The sequence below is a fragment of the Parus major genome, chromosome 2 (assembly GCF_001522545.3).
Source record: "Parus major isolate Abel chromosome 2, Parus_major1.1, whole genome shotgun sequence".
Lineage (NCBI taxonomy): Eukaryota > Metazoa > Chordata > Aves > Passeriformes > Paridae > Parus > Parus major.
In genome coordinates, this window is record NC_031769.1 from 16,769,958 (window position 1) to 16,786,311 (window position 16,354).

The following is a 16,354-nucleotide window of genomic DNA, read 5'->3' on the forward strand; positions in this document are numbered from 1 at the left end:
CGCGCCTGGCGCTGGAGCAGGTGGCGGCGGAGGCCCCGCCCCTCATGGCGCCGTTCCTCTGACGGGTTTCCCCGGTAACTGACAACAGCCGCCAACCCCGCCCCGAGCCCCTCGGTGAGGTGGCGCTTCCCCTGTCCAAGCCCCCGAGGCGGGAGAATACCCCGTGTCCAGAGCTCCACAAGCAGGCGGGCGCTTGCCCGTGCCCCGGCTCCCGCGGCGGGAGCATGGCCACGCAGAGTGCTCAGGAGGGCGCCTGTGACCCCCCGCCCCGGCCGGAGCAGCCCGGCAAACCTGGCGGGTATGTGGGTGTGACGGAACCATTGGTGGGCTGGGTGGCTGGTTCTGGCAAGGCAAAGCACCTAACGGGTAACACATATTAAAAAAAACCCAAACAAACTAGTTTTTGCATAGTTGCTCCTCCTCCTAACGAGTCAATAACGTCAGGAAGGACACTGAGGTACTGGAGTGTGTCCAGAGAAGGGCAGCGAACCTGGTGAAGGGTCTGGAGCACAAGTCTGATGAGCAGCTGAGGGAGTTTAGCCGGAGAAAAGGAGGCTCAGGGGTGACCAAACACTCTCTACAGCTGCCTGACAGGAGGGTGCAGCCAGCTGGGGGTTGGCCTTTTTTCTTAGGCAGGAAAAAAGCGACTGGACAAGAGGACGTGGCCTCAGCTGCACCAGGGCAGGTTGAGATTGGACATTAGGAAGAGATTCTCCATAAGATAGAGCGATTAGGTACTGGAGTGGGCTGCCCAGGAAGGTGGTGGAGTCTCTGTCCCTGGAGGTGTTTAAGGGAATAACTGGATGCGGCACTCAGTGCCATGGTCTAGTTGACAAGATGGTGTTGGACTTGGTAATTCAGAGGTCTTTTCCAACCTCACTGATTCTGTGATTCTGTGATCTGAGGGTTTACAGTCTACTCCAAGAGGTGATGATTAAGTTTGGTGTCTTCAGTGGCATCTTGTTCATAATTTGCAAAGCACTCCTTCTGTGCACAGGAATTAGATGACATCTTTTTTTACTTGCACTTAGAACAACTCAGTGAGCAGCTGAAAATGCTGAAAAGGTGGGCTTTCCAGTTTCCATACTTTCCATGTTTCAGGTGTATCATCTAACATTGTTTCTTTTGCTTCCCTTTCTTACATCTTGCCTTAAAAAAATATAAGAAAAGGCTTTTTTGCTGAAAGTTATGCACCCATGCTGTTTATTTCAAGTCCCTGTTTATGTAAAAGGCTGTTACACTTAGCATCTTTAGTGAAAGGGTAGGTCATAACAGCTTTGAAACAAGTAGATGTATCAGTGGCACTCATTAGAACAAAGATAGTTATCCTGTTTCAGGTAAATGGATTCAGACTTGTGAGATTCCTAACTCTGAGTCTTTCCCATGTAATAGTAGATTTTAAAATTTTGTTTGTTTTCATCGTGAATGGATATAGTTTTGGACAGAGATACTTTTGAAGACAGAGGAAGATGAAAGGACAATATGGCAAAGCATGCACATTAAATCTACTCCTGATTTAATACCACTCAGAGATTTGGGTACTCCATGACCATTAGGTTCAGTTTAGGCAACAGATTCCTTGGCTTAGATATAATCTGACTAAATCCCCTTCTGATCTCATTGACTTCTGTTGTTATCACACTTGCAGCTTAGGTTCACAATGTGACAAATATTCAGCTGGTAACAGGACCATTGACTCTGTGTGATTTGACCAGTTTTAACTAACGTCTACCAAATCTACTTTGTTGTATGTTTTTTTTTCCAAATGAAATCTTATTTCATTCTCAACTGACTGGTACTGCTCATGAAACCATAGCAAACATTCTCATTTTCCCCCAACTTTGATATCCCAAGTTGAGCCCTAAGGTCAACTTCATCTGTCATCTTCTTCTGTCTTCTTACAGATGTATTGTCTTTTTTCCCTTGCTAAATGATGAACAGATTAGATCCTGATGTTCCCCATAACTTATGTTTTCTCCCTTGCAACCCTCTCTAACCCTGTGATATTGAGCTGCTTTCTTGGTCTGGAAAGTCACTGAAAAGATAACAGATCCCTCATCTCTTTGTCCTGAGGAATGTCTATAGCTGTCTACAAATGATGTCTTTACCTCATGCCAGTATGTAAGAAACTCAATGTCTTCTCATTCATTTTCTCTTTCCAAGACTATGAACCCCTCTAGGTCAAAATTTGCATAAAGCCAGTGCCTTTCTCTCCCATGTGCTCATGATGCCACTTCTAGAAAATGGTGAGGAATACTATTATTTATCAGTTTGGTGGGTTTGTGCAATGTCTATAGCTGTTTGCTATGAATTTAACAGAAATAAAAAAATAAAACCTCATTCCTTAGAAGTATTTCAGGAAGTATATATAACTTTATGCAGATAATCCTCTCTCTGATTTTGGAGACCAAATCTCCAAAAGACAAAATAAGTCCACAATTTTAATGAAATCCTCTGACATGTTGTAATGTTATGATCAGGTACAAATACATTTATTGGACATTTGCTGTTCACAGGTAAGAGCTTTTATCAGTATTGCTACTGTGATACACATTCAGTGGCCCAGGATTACATGGTTTCTTTCTTCCTATTCCAGTATTTCCATAGAGTCCGTTGCACTAGATATAATCTTTTCTGCTCTTCTTTTTTATCCTTACTTGAAAACACGGTATAGTTTCTTTCATAAACACATTTTTTCTGTAAAATAAGCACAGTTTTTCATAAGCTTTTGTCTGCCTTAAATTAATATATTTCCTAAAGATGGACAGATTATAGAAGTACAGGGAGGGAACAGGGAGTTCTGCTTTCTCAGGCAAACATCTGTGACAGCTCAATCCTTCAGATAGAGTCAAGATGTTGCCAATCAGCTAATGCTCAGTGTTTGGCTGATTAAAGCAGAAGTTATCATGCCATATGCAACATTAGACCAAAACAGCAGTGTGTGAATACCATGTTCATACAGCTTTTCATGTCTGAGCCCTTACTGATTTTCACATCAGCTGTTTCAGTGCCAAACCCACCGCTGATTACTGTTGTTCAGGATCTCAGCTCCTATCTGTGTAATAGTGTGCTGTGCTATTTCAGAGCAGTCACCCATCTCATCTCTTATGAGAGTCTGTAACAGATGGTTCAGCTGGAACATTGAGACAGTGATACAATGGCCAGTAATAAGAAAAACTGATGATCAAGGACATCCTGTACAATTCTTGACTACATTTGATGTCTTTTCTTGAGCATAAATCATAGAATCACAGATAATGCTGAGTTGGAAGGGAGCCATCAGGCTCATTGAGTCCAAGTCCTGGCCCTGCACAGGACACTCCAAGAATCACACCACGCACCATAAGAAATTAATGCGAGCAATACTCAAGTTTATTTCCAAAATTTAGGTTTTGATGGATTTCAGAATGTCTGTGTTCAACATTTATATTAGGTATTTATTTCCCCAAGTGTGATAATCCTGACCTCAGAGACGCAAGAGCAGAAGGAAGAAGGAAGCTAACTTCAGAACCAGAAAACTCATTTGTCAGTGCACTACTAGGTTTAGCCTTAGCTTGGAGGCTGTGTGAGTCATGGTCTTTATTTGGGATAGAGTACAAAACAAAACTGATCAAGCTTTTACCATGAGCTACTGCAAAAAAGTTGAAGAACTATTTTGAATATTTTTCTGACCCTTAACTTCTTTTTGGCTATTTTCTAACCTCTAAGGTATATTGCCAAACTTAGAGAATTGGTGAAACATGAAGCAGAGAAAAATAAATCTCAGTGGAAAACTATGGGGCCAGCAAAAGTTGCAGTGCCGTCTCCAAATGATTTTCTGCAGAAACGTTCCAAGGAACCCAAGATAGCACCAAGTAAGTGTAGACAGAGAATATATACAATGAAATGTATTTTTTATGGTAGAGTTAAGTCTTCGTGTCCTACAGTACTAAGTTATGGGCACCTATTAGTTGTAAAAACAAAAATACTGGTTTATGCAGTAAGTATCAGAAAACCAGCTGTTGTAGGAATGGTCTTTGTCACTTGTGACATTACACTTATTTACTGCCAAAGAAGAACATGTACTCACTTGGATCAATCATTATTTCTGGTAATGATCATGAATTAGAGTTATGCCTAGTGGGAAATATGATGGGAAATAATTACTAATCACTCACTGTGAGACTACTCAGGATGCTACTTATTTCTGTTGGTGCCTTGGAGAAAAGATTACACTAAAATGGAAGAGTTTCTATATTCTCTGGAAAAAGGATTATTTGAATTTGTTTACAAGGATTAGGGAGCAGCAAGAGCTGGGCTCTTCCCTAAGGAGAGATGAGTCAAACATTAAGGGCAACCACAATGCAGGCCAGGCAAAGACCTCACCAGGAGAGTACAGTCCCACCATGTCAGGCAGGCCAGCACAGTGGGGTGGTGAGAAAAGTCTGTTCTGTCAGTGCTCCACTGACCATCAGGCAAAATCAGGTTACAGGCCAGGTCCCTCCACTGAATCCACATAGCTCTTCAGGAACAGGACTAGGGGCAGACCTACCTGAGACAGCTCATCCAGGCATTGACAAGTGAAATGGGGTTCCTGAGCCCGAGGGGGCGGGGTGGGTGCCCCTGGTGAGACTGGACAGGACCATTATTGCCCAAGGGCTCTGACAATGAGCACCTCTACTAAAAGTAATTATAATTACATTTGACAAAAGTCCTGTATTACTGCAGCTAAGAGGAAATGAGTGACATATAAGGAAAACCCATCTGAAACAACATAGTATTTCCTAGGTTATGAAACTTCTGCTAGGCCAAATATGCATCACAGTTCATTGACTGGCAGCTCTTTCATTGTACATAGTGTTTATTTTTCTAATAAATTCTTATTAGAATATGATAAATATATATAATGTAAGATAATAGGTTTCTATTTTTATGTAATTCTGTACAGTTTTTCCCTTTTGAAAAGTGTTATAATATTAAATTGAAAATCTCTTCAAATTTGTTGCTGAGAATGTTTGTGTGCTCTATTCACAGAAAAAAAAGAACGGGATTGTAAAAAATTGCTTCCACCAGTGCCACCCAGGACATACCACCCCGTTATTCGCATTAAAAAGAATTTTATAAATAAAAATGCAGTTGCTGTTATCAAGGGGGAGCCTAAAAAGCCTCGACATTTTTGTGTTGATACAAGACAGGGAGATAAATATCTCCTTGAACCTTCAGGACTCTTTCCAAAATACATTAAAAAAAAGGTACGTTTTATTAAATTATATTAGAAATGCTATTCATAATGCCTATTTTAAGTTCACTATTGCATATATACCATGGCTGTTCATCTTAGATCTCTTGAATTCATCAAGAAGAAATCACTGGCTCTAGACTTATGCCTTGCCTTTTCTCTGTTTTCATTTGTTTATGCTGTCAGCCAGAAAAATTTGCAGAATGATTGTCCTAAAGCAATGGCATGTATCTTGCATTGGGAACCCAGGGAGTGTCTAATGGGGAGACATGGAATTCTGTGATGAATCAATGTTTGCTGCTTAGAAAAGACAGGCAGGGAAGAAGAGAAGGAGGGTTGCCCTTTGAATGAAAGGAGCGTTCAAATATATGGAGTTCTTCTATGAAACTGGCAACAGGGTGGTTGAGGTTGTGAGTCAAGATCAGAGGAAAGGCAGCAACTGTCAGAAGTGTGTTTGTTATGGAGCACCCAATAAGGTGAGGAACTGGATGAAAATCTCTTTAAGCAACTTGAGAAAATATTCAGATCATGATGCAGCTTCTTATGGAAGAGTTCACTGTCTTTGATAGCCACTGAAAGGATTTCACAATAGGATGAAAGCATTCCAAAAAGTTTCCTGAAGCCTGTCAGCAACAGCCTTCTTCACAGATGGTGGATGAGCCAACCAATGGTCATGCTCTTCTGGTTCTGCTACTTTAAAAGGAGGAAGAATTGCTCAGGGGTGTGATAATCAGTTATAGTCTGGGTGGCACAGACCTTGTAGCTGTTCCAGACCCCCTCCTGTTCAGGGAGCCAGTGGTAGCATACTGACTGCTCAGGAGAGCAAACAGTAACTTATTGAGGGTAACTGGTAAGTACTCCCCTACCTGTGACAGCTCTGGAAGGCAAAGAGCTTGGGAGAGCTGACATGCTTTTAAGGACAACCTCCTCTGTACTCCACAGCAGTCCATCCTCTACCCAGGAAAATAAGATCTATCAATAGTCTGGTTTATCTAAACATGTAACCCATGAGACAGCATTAAGAGATGACATAAGACAGAACTCATGACAAAGAAGATGCCAAAAAGAACCTTGCAGTACTTTTCCATGGATAAACATATATATGAACAATGCTAGTCATGGTGCTACCTGACAATAAAAGATTAGTGAATAATTTTGCATTGAGTAGAAAAAAGGTAGACTCTGATATCTTTTGGCTAGAGGAGCTTCATTTTACAAAGTTTAAGACAAAATAGGTGTATTTCCCCAAGAATTTCTGGGATATTTAGAAGTTATTTTTTTCTTCACTGAAACACATCAGTATGGGATAGTTTATCCTTCTTAATTAGTCCAATTTTCATGTATGTATTCTTGTATGTTGCAATGCTCAGCAAAATTCAGGATACAGGCAGACCTTTCAAAGAAATTCTCTAAGGAATTTTTCCAATCATAGAAGCTGACACCATATAAAAATGTAAAATAGCTCAATGTCACAAACAGGTTTCAAACTCCTTGCTCAACCATCAGTTCTTGTAAATAGACATTTTGGTTTCTGGATTCTGTTATCTTCTAAGGTTGTGAAAAGAAATGGAAGGGAACTGTTTATATATTTTTCTCAGACTACAAAGGTAATCATGTATTTTAAGAACATGGTGATTTAGGATTTTAATAGCACAATCAGTGCTACTGAGTAGCACAAATTGTCATTTCAAGCTATTTTTGCAAATGGATAGATGACAGGTATCTGTTTGTTTCCTTCTTAAAAGCACATATAAGGAACTTCTTCCTTCTTCTTATAGAATTATGGTGTTATACCAAAATATGTGACACGGAGAAATGAAGAAATGAAGAGACAGGAGGAAGAATACCAGGCTAGTGTTTTGGAGCAACTCAAGACGAAAGCCATGAAAACTCTATCTGAGGAAGAAAGGACAAATATTTTAAAGGTGCATATTTGATTTAGTGTAATTAGTAACATGTCCAAAAGATTAAATAAGGTAGTGTAAGTTCATATAAATAATAAAAGTACATTTTTTTGGTTTTTAAGTGAAACAAATTAGTTGGCTACTTTTTCACTAGATGGAGCTGTAGAACAGTTGTATACAACTGAAAGGAACTGATCTAGTTACAGTTTTAATTTTTTTCCATTCTGTTTGGTTCTTATCCACCTTAATGACTTGGAATTTCAGTGAAACTTCAAAGAACAGAAAATCACCAATATGGATTTAGTGACATTTATTAATGGAGAAATACAATTTTTTTCCTGATGCAGAATATTGCTCCTTTTCTTGACAGTTTCTATCCTCACATTGTGACCTCGCTGATTAAAGTATAATGGCTTGCTTTAAAAAGTGGCAAAAAAAGAAAACAGAATTAAATTGCGATATAGTCATAGAATTATGACTGAAAATTTTGGATTTTGTTAAGATATTCTTGATACTGTCTTTGATACAGTTTTTATTGAACAAGACTTTCTAAAGAGAATTACTACCATTTACTACCATAAAAGAAGCAGAGCATGAAAGAGATATCTTAAAAGTATATCCTTAAAAGTAAATCCCTAGAACTGGAATTTTTCTTGAGAAAAATTTAGACAAATTTCCTATGAAAATGAAGCTTATATGGCTGCAATATCTATACATCAGTCTGTCCCTTAATAACTTGCTCTTAGCATCCACCTGAAACAAATTAATAGAGGGACAGCTCAAAGATGCTGAATGCCCACAAAAAAAATATCTAGAGAGAAAACAGTGTCTAACTCACTTGCCTGAAAGATGAACTGATTAATTGGCAAGGTCTGAAATGTCCAGCACAATGGTTTTTGCATATACAACAAGCAGTAGAAGCTAGGAAGGAGTATGGGAGAGAGGTGAGGGTATTGCACTGACAGCAGTATAAGGAACAAAACCACATGCTGTTTTGAAGAAGATGGAGACATTTTTATGGTAGGAAAGGCATGGGACAAGCTGATAGTCCAACAGGTTAACTATATAGCAAAAATTTTTGTGCAAAAAGGGCATGTGAGTTCAGCTGCTCACCATTCTGCATTTAGTTTGATTAAAAGTATGTTCTGTATTTTTCAAATACAGGAATGCACTGGAATATTTTTTTAATTTTTCCAGTTTTTAGTAACTGAGTATTTAATTTTTTTTTTTCAAAAACATTTGCACTTCCATGGGGTCACTTATACAGTTATATTGTCAGGAGGATTTAGTGTCCCCAGGGTATGTGGCTTCTACCCAGTGCTCAGCTGTAGGCATATGGGAATTTCTGTCCTTTAAAATAATTGACATAGCTAATGAACACATGTGCACTATCTGATTTGAAAGAATACACAGCAATAAATGCCTGAGACCAAAATCAAGCTTCATGACCTTATGAAAATAAAGAGAAGTAATTTGTGTCAACATTTTTTGAACTCTTCATTGCGCTTACTTTGGTTGGGATTTTATGAGAATAAAAGAGAATGCTGATAAATGCAGTACATACTTCTCACTGATCCAGCATGTGTTAGAATTCCATATATAGAGTTGGATACTCAGTTTGTGATCTAGCTGTAGGAATAGTGGTCAGCATATTACAATGTTGGAGGAAGTGTGAAGACGATTTTTATAGAGTCATGATCTGTTTTTGATCTCTCCACTTTGTAAGAATAGAGCAAATTTGATGAATGTATGCTCTAACATTTTAAAATTCACTGTTTTCAATTATTTCCAAGCCAGTTCTTACTAATCTACACAAATAAGAATTATTTAAAGAATCTATGAATGACTCTTCTATGAAAGTTTTTGAAAAGATGAGATTTATTTTTATGGCTATATATTTGTAAGCTGTACTTAATGCCTGGTAGACTATGATCTTATGAAAGTACTTTACAACTTTGGATAGCAAAGACAAGTAGATAACAAGATTACAAGACAGTAGATAAATATCCTTGTTGCTCTAAGTTTCACATCTAGCAGTAAGGTTTTTAAGCTGATGTAGATATTTGTATATCAAGATTGTTGGAATAACCTTTATGAACAACACTTAGATGCTTAATATGAATATGCAAAAAGCGTGAATTGCTATGCAATAACTACACTGGTTTGAATTGTTAAAATATTAGTTCATGTTAAAGATTACATTTTTCTTAGTGTTGGCAGGAGAGTTCATTTTTTTCTGTAAATCAATTTATACAGTCAACAAAAGTCAAGTTTTTAAGCACAAGAGCCCTTGAGTTCTGAAATAGAAACAACAGTCTTCAAAGCTAAATATGTACAAAAATAAACCCTCTAAATTTAACTTCAGTATGTTCATCAGTTAGCTAGACTGTGATAAAAATGTTTAATAATAATGGAGGACCTGAAGTTGGAAACCACAGTGTGCCATAAAATCAGTGTGCCATTTGAATCCAGTTTTAGTTATGGAGAAGAGCTGAAAAATTTGGTTCAAACGAGACTAACTTAACTTCTTTATTTTTAGAGATACTTCGTGATATCTTCTAAGGTGACAGAATTGAGAGCCATAAACATTTTGGAGAACTGTTTTCTCACTGATAGGCGTGTTATTTACTGATTGCTGTCTCAGTTCCTTGTTAGTTGTTATTTTTAAGTTCACCCATATAGTTTTCAGAGGACATTTGATGCACTGGATAAACTCTACTAAATCTTCACTTACATGGGGGTAGAATGTATAGATTTTGATATAATCAAATTTTGAGGAGAGAAAGTAAGAGCAATAATTGCAGTAATTGTAAGAAGGTTACAAAGGCAAGATTTAAATTTTATTTTTCTACCACTGTCTGGTTCCTTTTAGTGTATATTGGTGGATAAAAGTGTTGTATTTGGTGTCAGCTTAACAGGTTTATGAATAAGTTTTGGATTATAGCATTTAAAAAATTTTTAGGCAGAATTTTAATCTCAAGGTTTTATATATGTTCACTTTATCTAGAAAGGTAATTCTTTGCACAGCAACATTCAAGAGAGGTAGTAGTTGCTGAAATTACTGTTGATAGGGTCAGTGACAGTTAGGGTTTTTAGTCTAATTAATGAATAAATTGTCCATAGTTGTTACTGTCAATGTGGATTAGAAGGAGAATGCAATTATTCAGAGTTTTTTCAAAGTAGTTTTTGGAAGTCAAATTGTTGTGGAGTCAGTTTGGTGACTGTGGTCTGGACAAAGTCTCAATTACAGAAAATTAAGCTGGTGGTGAGATGGCCTGAAATTTTGTTGAATTTTGGCTGGAGTTCCAAGTATTGTAACTCTCAAAGATTTAATTAAGGTCCAATTAAGATGATTACACATTATTCATATACTTATCTATCAATGACACTTGGCAAATGTCATATAAATTAAAAAATCAAGTAGTTTATGTACATATTGTTCTTACTTTAAGTTTTTCTCATATATTTCCTTTTCATGTAATGGTACCAGGCACTGAAAAAGAACTGGGAGGAAATAAATAATGCATATCAAGGTCTTCCAATACTAGCAGACACCATGTACAAGAGGATGCATAAAGAAGAGCTGGAATTAAAGCTGAAACAACTGGAGCATGACATAGCAGCAATCGAGAAGCACAAAAGAGTCTACATTGCAAATGTGTAAGGATTGTTGTTCAGATACTGCCTCTTTTCTCCTTTTTCTCTATCCCTGCATCTCCAAGAAGTGCCTCTCTAAATTCTTAGAAGATGCTACTGTCAATTATTTAGAAGGAAATGCTCAACTAAGTATGTATCTTCTTAGAAAAGTTGTTACATATGACTCATCTGTACAGTCCCCAAAAGAGTTAGAAATAAAATGCTTAACTAAATTTTGAGTATGAATAATTAATTAATTTTATTATTCTTTGTAATTTTTATTAACTACTAAGATTTCTATAAACATCATACAGAAAGCATATAAAACACTGTTTCATATGTTTGGAGTACATCTTTCCTTGCCTAGCCAAAACAAAGGGAAATAATTGGCTGCTGAAGACAGCTTGGTAAATATAACTTCAGGATAGAATGGCTTCTGGACTATATGTTAAAGAGATGTTATGCTTTACTTAAAAGCTTGAGTGATTGTATTTGTAAATAGCTTGACTTCTGCATAACATTTTGTGTACTCATTTTTTGTTACCAAAACCAATTTTCAATGTGGAAACCTGTAATAACACAGACTTCACACAATACAGATACCGCATGTGTGTTTTTACAAGTACACAATTCTGTAATACTACAGTAAATCTACAATTAAGTTAGAAAAATGTGTTTTGACTGGAATTATGTGTGTATTGTTAGAATGAAAGCAATATACAAGCATCTGAGTCAAGACTCACACAAAAATTTTATCAGCACACTCTACTGCAATTGTTTGCATAGAAGGAAAAATGTTTTTCTTTCCTACTGCTTCAGCTTTTCTTCATAGAATTGTAGGTATTGTTTAGATTAGAAAAGATCTTTTTCAGCCTTTCAGAACACAGCTTTTTCTGTATTGTATCAATCACTACCACCAGCAGCTGTTGTGACATCATCATATCTGACATCAGCAAAGGATAAAGTAAAAAATACAAAATTAACTATGAAAAGCCAAGTATTCCCATACATTAAGTTCCTTTCCTAAATTTTTCAGGGAATGGCTTTGAAGACTTCACAATGATTCTAGGTTTTATTTCTTGTGTATATTACACTTGTCTATGACATGCACTAGGAACATGTGGGTGAGCAGGAATGTGTATTTTGTTATTTGTAACTTATTGTTAAGCAATCATGTTTATTTTTGAAGGGTGTAAGCTGGAAGAAAGCTGCAGATTTGAAAAAAGTGGATTTAATATGCTTCTTACTCAAAAGAATGACACACTATGTATATTTTAACAAAACTACACTTAATTCTCTATGAAGTTTGACAAAATAAATTTGCAGAATCCAAAGAATGCAACTGAAGAATGCAAAGCTGTATCTATATGTTCAGGAAAAACCAGCAATTGAAAGTATAATGTTCATGAATCAACTAATAGGTACCATTGGTATAACAAAATTTAAAAGGTGAATAAATTCAATTGTTCTGATAGAATTCTTCCCTCATAAAAGCTATTAAATATTAACAGAAACAAGCCTGTCCACAGACTAAAAATTAGCATTACCAGTTGAAACATCCTTTAAATTCACTAGTCAGTTACTAATAATCAATGAAATAACAAGACTATAACCAAAATGCTTCAGTACTTCATAATTATAAAACTGGTAATTTCAAATTGGATAGCCATAATAAAACATGAAAAATGGGGCATGAATAATCTATTGGTCAGTAAGAGTTACGTTCCCACAAACTAAAAATATTTCCTGTTGGAAGTTGTGCATGACAAAGCTGCGTATCTATTTTTTAAAAATAGCAACGTGAAATTATGATGAATATCTCACTGACTGTTCTTGAGAATGAAACTATTTATATTCAGGAAGGAAGGGATCAGATATGGCATGGTCACAAGCAGAGGGAGTTCCTGATTTTATGGCTCCGATAGACCTGCCTCGAGCAAGCGTCAGCTCTGACAGGAGCATGTGGGCTCCATGTGGCTGATCTTGGACCATGGTGGCTTTTTGGGCTCTGCATGCATTCCAGGGGACTGAGTCTGGGACAGTTCTTCAAAACCTTCCTTGCAGAGGGGTAACCTCATTCCCCTCACGAAATAGGCCAAAATTCAGTGGGAAAAATAGGATAAATTCACCACTGAATTAATTTTTCATAGTTGCTGTAGGTAGGTTCTTTTGTAGGATGGCATGTTGTGACCCCTGGTATATTTTTATGGAAAATCAATACTGCAAACTGCAGCTGTGATGGCTCTGCCACAGAGCTAAAATCTCGTCCTTTCACTGGCATACATTTCAGGCAACACAACATACCTAATAATTTCAGCCTTAATGAAGACAAACATCTTTCAGATAAAAAAAATTCACATATATGCAGATTAATAGGATCCTAGATAAATTCTAGCCTCAGTCCACACTTTCATCCTCAGCTTTAGGATGCTTATAATTAATGACATAGTTAGAGGGAGACAGGTGGCAAACCCTGTTATTAAGGTCATCTGACATTTCCCATAGTCAAGGAAGGCAGCTGCTGAGCCCTGCATCTGGCTGGCACTGTCCACCCCAGGAACCAGGTGTGTATTGAGCCTGACCAAGCCAAGGAGGAGCAGCCATTTCTTCCATGATTGGCCATCCAAGGTGGTGATGTACACCTGACAACATGAATGCCTAGACTGTAAGGTTTTTCATACTATCTCAATCTTCCTCCTGTACTCCTTCTTGTCATGCAAAGTTATGTAAATAGAATATGAGTAAATGCAGGGTTTTCACCTTCCAGGCTAAGCAGTGGCATTATGGTAGGAATGCAACGTGAATTGTTTCTTGCGGGCTTTTTTTTACTGTTTAAAGGGTGCTGATATAAATAAGACTTCTATTTCACCAAGTTATGAAACAGAATTTTTTACAGACTGTACCTCCAGAAATAGTTGTAGACAGGCAGACATAGCCAAATAGCAGCTATATGCTGGTCTTGTTGATGCTGCTAGGAGAGTGAACTTCTGTTCAGTCACAGTACTAACCTGAGGTGTTAATTCATTATTCCATGCCAGCCTCGACATTGACTGCACAACACGAAGAAATTCACAGAAACATGCAAACACTGGAATAACTTTGTATTCAAATCTTTCCTCAAATGTCCTTTGCAGTGGTGCCCACCAAAACTTTAACAACAGCTGAGCTGCTGGTGAGCTGAAATAAGGGTTAATCTTGCTGACCTGGGCAGTTTCCTTGAACTCCCCTGGTACTGTAGCCTGCTGTTTCTTGTCTTAAATTGTTATCTGTTATATGGATTGTGGTTTTCTCTCTTTGCTTAGTGTCTGACACAATTTTCTGTTAGTAGAGCTCTTGTGTGCTTATAATAAAATTAAGAACAAATATCATCATCTGGGCATGAAGACCATGCAATAAGAATCCTGTTGTTTACTAAGAGGATGTGTTTTCCAAGAACTCTTATTTCATTTGTTTCAGCAACTGGAAAGTAGGAGTTGAAGGAAGAGAAAAGAGATTTAAAGCACTTAACTTACTCCCTGGAGCAATATGATTTATTCATGTCTTTGTCATAGCATGTTTTTGAAATGCAATGGTAAATGACTTATACCTGGCTTTTTCACTGGTAACCATTAATGCTGCATTTCTTATTTTTGGGATTTCTGACATGCAATTTGAGCCCATCTGTTTTAAATACAGCATATGTGTGCCTAAAGTTAGAACCATGACTTGAGCCTAAACAGCACTATGGAATAGTTTAAAAGCTATCGGTTACTCATATTTATTAAAATTAATGAATAATTTAGTCTTGATAGGTCAGAGCCCCCATATTCAGGTGACTCAACCCTCTAATTCCAAAATTTTGAATTAGCTGCTTTAAAAATGGACAAGTACCTCTAGAACTGTTCTTTGAGGTCCATTTTAAAGGACCTCATGTTGCTTTGAGGGCCAGATTCAAGCTGAGGAAGCAGTGTAGTAATTCTCTCTTCAGAGGAAAAAACTCCAGTTGTGCTCAATATGGGGCCCCAAGCATTGCATAAGGGAGAAGCAACCACATTTTGCTCAGGAGGAATGATTTCTCTTGTACACAAAGAATAAATTTAGCAAATGGTCCAAATCCAGCATTCCAGCACCCGCAGGTAGTGGGTCATTCTGTGCTGGAACAGAGCACAGAGGCTGTCCAGCCATGAACATTCACTGTCCTATGCTACAGGAGACCAGACTCTCTTTTTCAATACACTTTTGTTACTGCACTGTTAACTCTAGGCAAGCTGTGAAGTATACAAAATTAAATCAAAGATAACTGAGCTATTCTGGGGAAAAAAAAAAAACCCCTTTAAACTGTTATTTGTTTAGTTGTTTAAGACACTCTGAATTATTTAGTTTGGCAGACTTTCATAGATTTGGTTTAATTGAGGAAAAAGAATAATGTAAAAAGAGGGATGAAGCCAAGTGAACGACCTCCTTTAAAAAGAAAACAATCTCTAACAGTTAAATTCATTACATTGGGTGTGACCCACCACATAGTTACAACTCCCTCACTAGTTTTCATGGTCATGCATGATGAATTTGTCATAGGATATGATGTGAGCAGCATTCCTTGAAAACAGTGCTTTATCATTCAAACGTCAATGCCTCTAAATAGCTGGTTAGAGCAAATATTTCCACAATATTATAAAGAATATAAAGTTTATTCTAGTATTGAAGGACAAGAGGAAATTTCTGTTTGCATTTCTTTCAGCTATAAGGACTCCATATTAATAACATGAACCTGAAAAGCAGGAAGGGTATCTTCAGGAGCCAGGAAATTGCAAAGCAAAGCTCTCGCTGCTCTCGTTTGGCACAGTGAGATTAATAACAAACAAAAAAGTAGTTTTGTATTAAAGATGTTTATCGTAGACCAAATAAGTCAAAGCCCAGGGTTCTGTCAAGCAGTGCCTAACAGCGATTTGGAGGTTATAAATATTTTAAAAAATAGACTAACATCTTGAATGGCAACTTTTAGCTATTTTCTTTGTATCAAAGTTATTCCAGTTAATTTTCAAAGCCTAAGTCGGTCTCACAGACTCAGTACAGATTAACTGTGACCAAGCTTCCCTTGTAGATCTTAGATGCTGCAGCTGCTTCAAAGCCCAACTTTCCAATTCCTCTAAAATGATGGTAATGCTGCTGAATCTGAAGATGGACAGGAGCCAGATTCCAGCTTACAGTGCCATTCTGTCACCTGCTCTAGTACAGGAGTCACAAAGAACAATGTGCATCTTTTCTGCTGCACATCACAGGATGCTCTCTAGCCTTGCTAATGGGGCAGTATTTCTCATGGACTCCCTGTGTTCATGATTGTAGGGGAATAGTTTGAAGTCCTGCTTCATGCTGTCCCAGATGTCTGGAACACTGTCTGCCAGACATGTTCTGCTGCACTCAGAGTCTCCAGCAGCCACCCTATGGACAGGGTCACTGCCTCAGGTTATACACAAGAACTCAAAATTCTGGAATATATTAAAACTGGATATGAAAATAATTTGGAATTGTTTCCAACATGCCCTAAAGTACTGTACATATGTTAGACTTTTGGATTTAATAATCTCTTCAAGAACCATTTTACCCAAAAATGTCTTTC

At 37.5% G+C, this 16,354-nt stretch overlaps 1 protein-coding gene across 2 annotated transcripts; it reads left to right on the forward strand.

The window, feature by feature from the left end:
• The first annotated feature begins 51 nt into the window (after positions 1 to 51).
• Positions 52 to 14,126, forward strand: ENKUR (enkurin, TRPC channel interacting protein). Of its 2 annotated transcripts, XM_015618894.3 has the most exons (6): positions 217 to 298; positions 2,164 to 2,246; positions 3,709 to 3,854; positions 5,014 to 5,231; positions 6,997 to 7,143; positions 10,613 to 14,126. In XM_015618894.3, the coding sequence occupies exons 3-6, from the start codon at positions 3,776 to 3,778 to the stop codon at positions 10,784 to 10,786; spliced, it is 618 nt and encodes a 205-aa protein (XP_015474380.1). In that variant the 5' UTR covers positions 217 to 298; positions 2,164 to 2,246; positions 3,709 to 3,775; the 3' UTR covers positions 10,787 to 14,126. The 2 variants fall into 2 exon arrangements, with proteins under 2 accessions (XP_015474379.1, XP_015474380.1); XM_015618893.3 differs by lacking the exon at positions 2,164 to 2,246 and having other exon boundaries at positions 52 to 298.
• Positions 14,127 to 16,354: the final 2,228 nt, after the last annotated feature.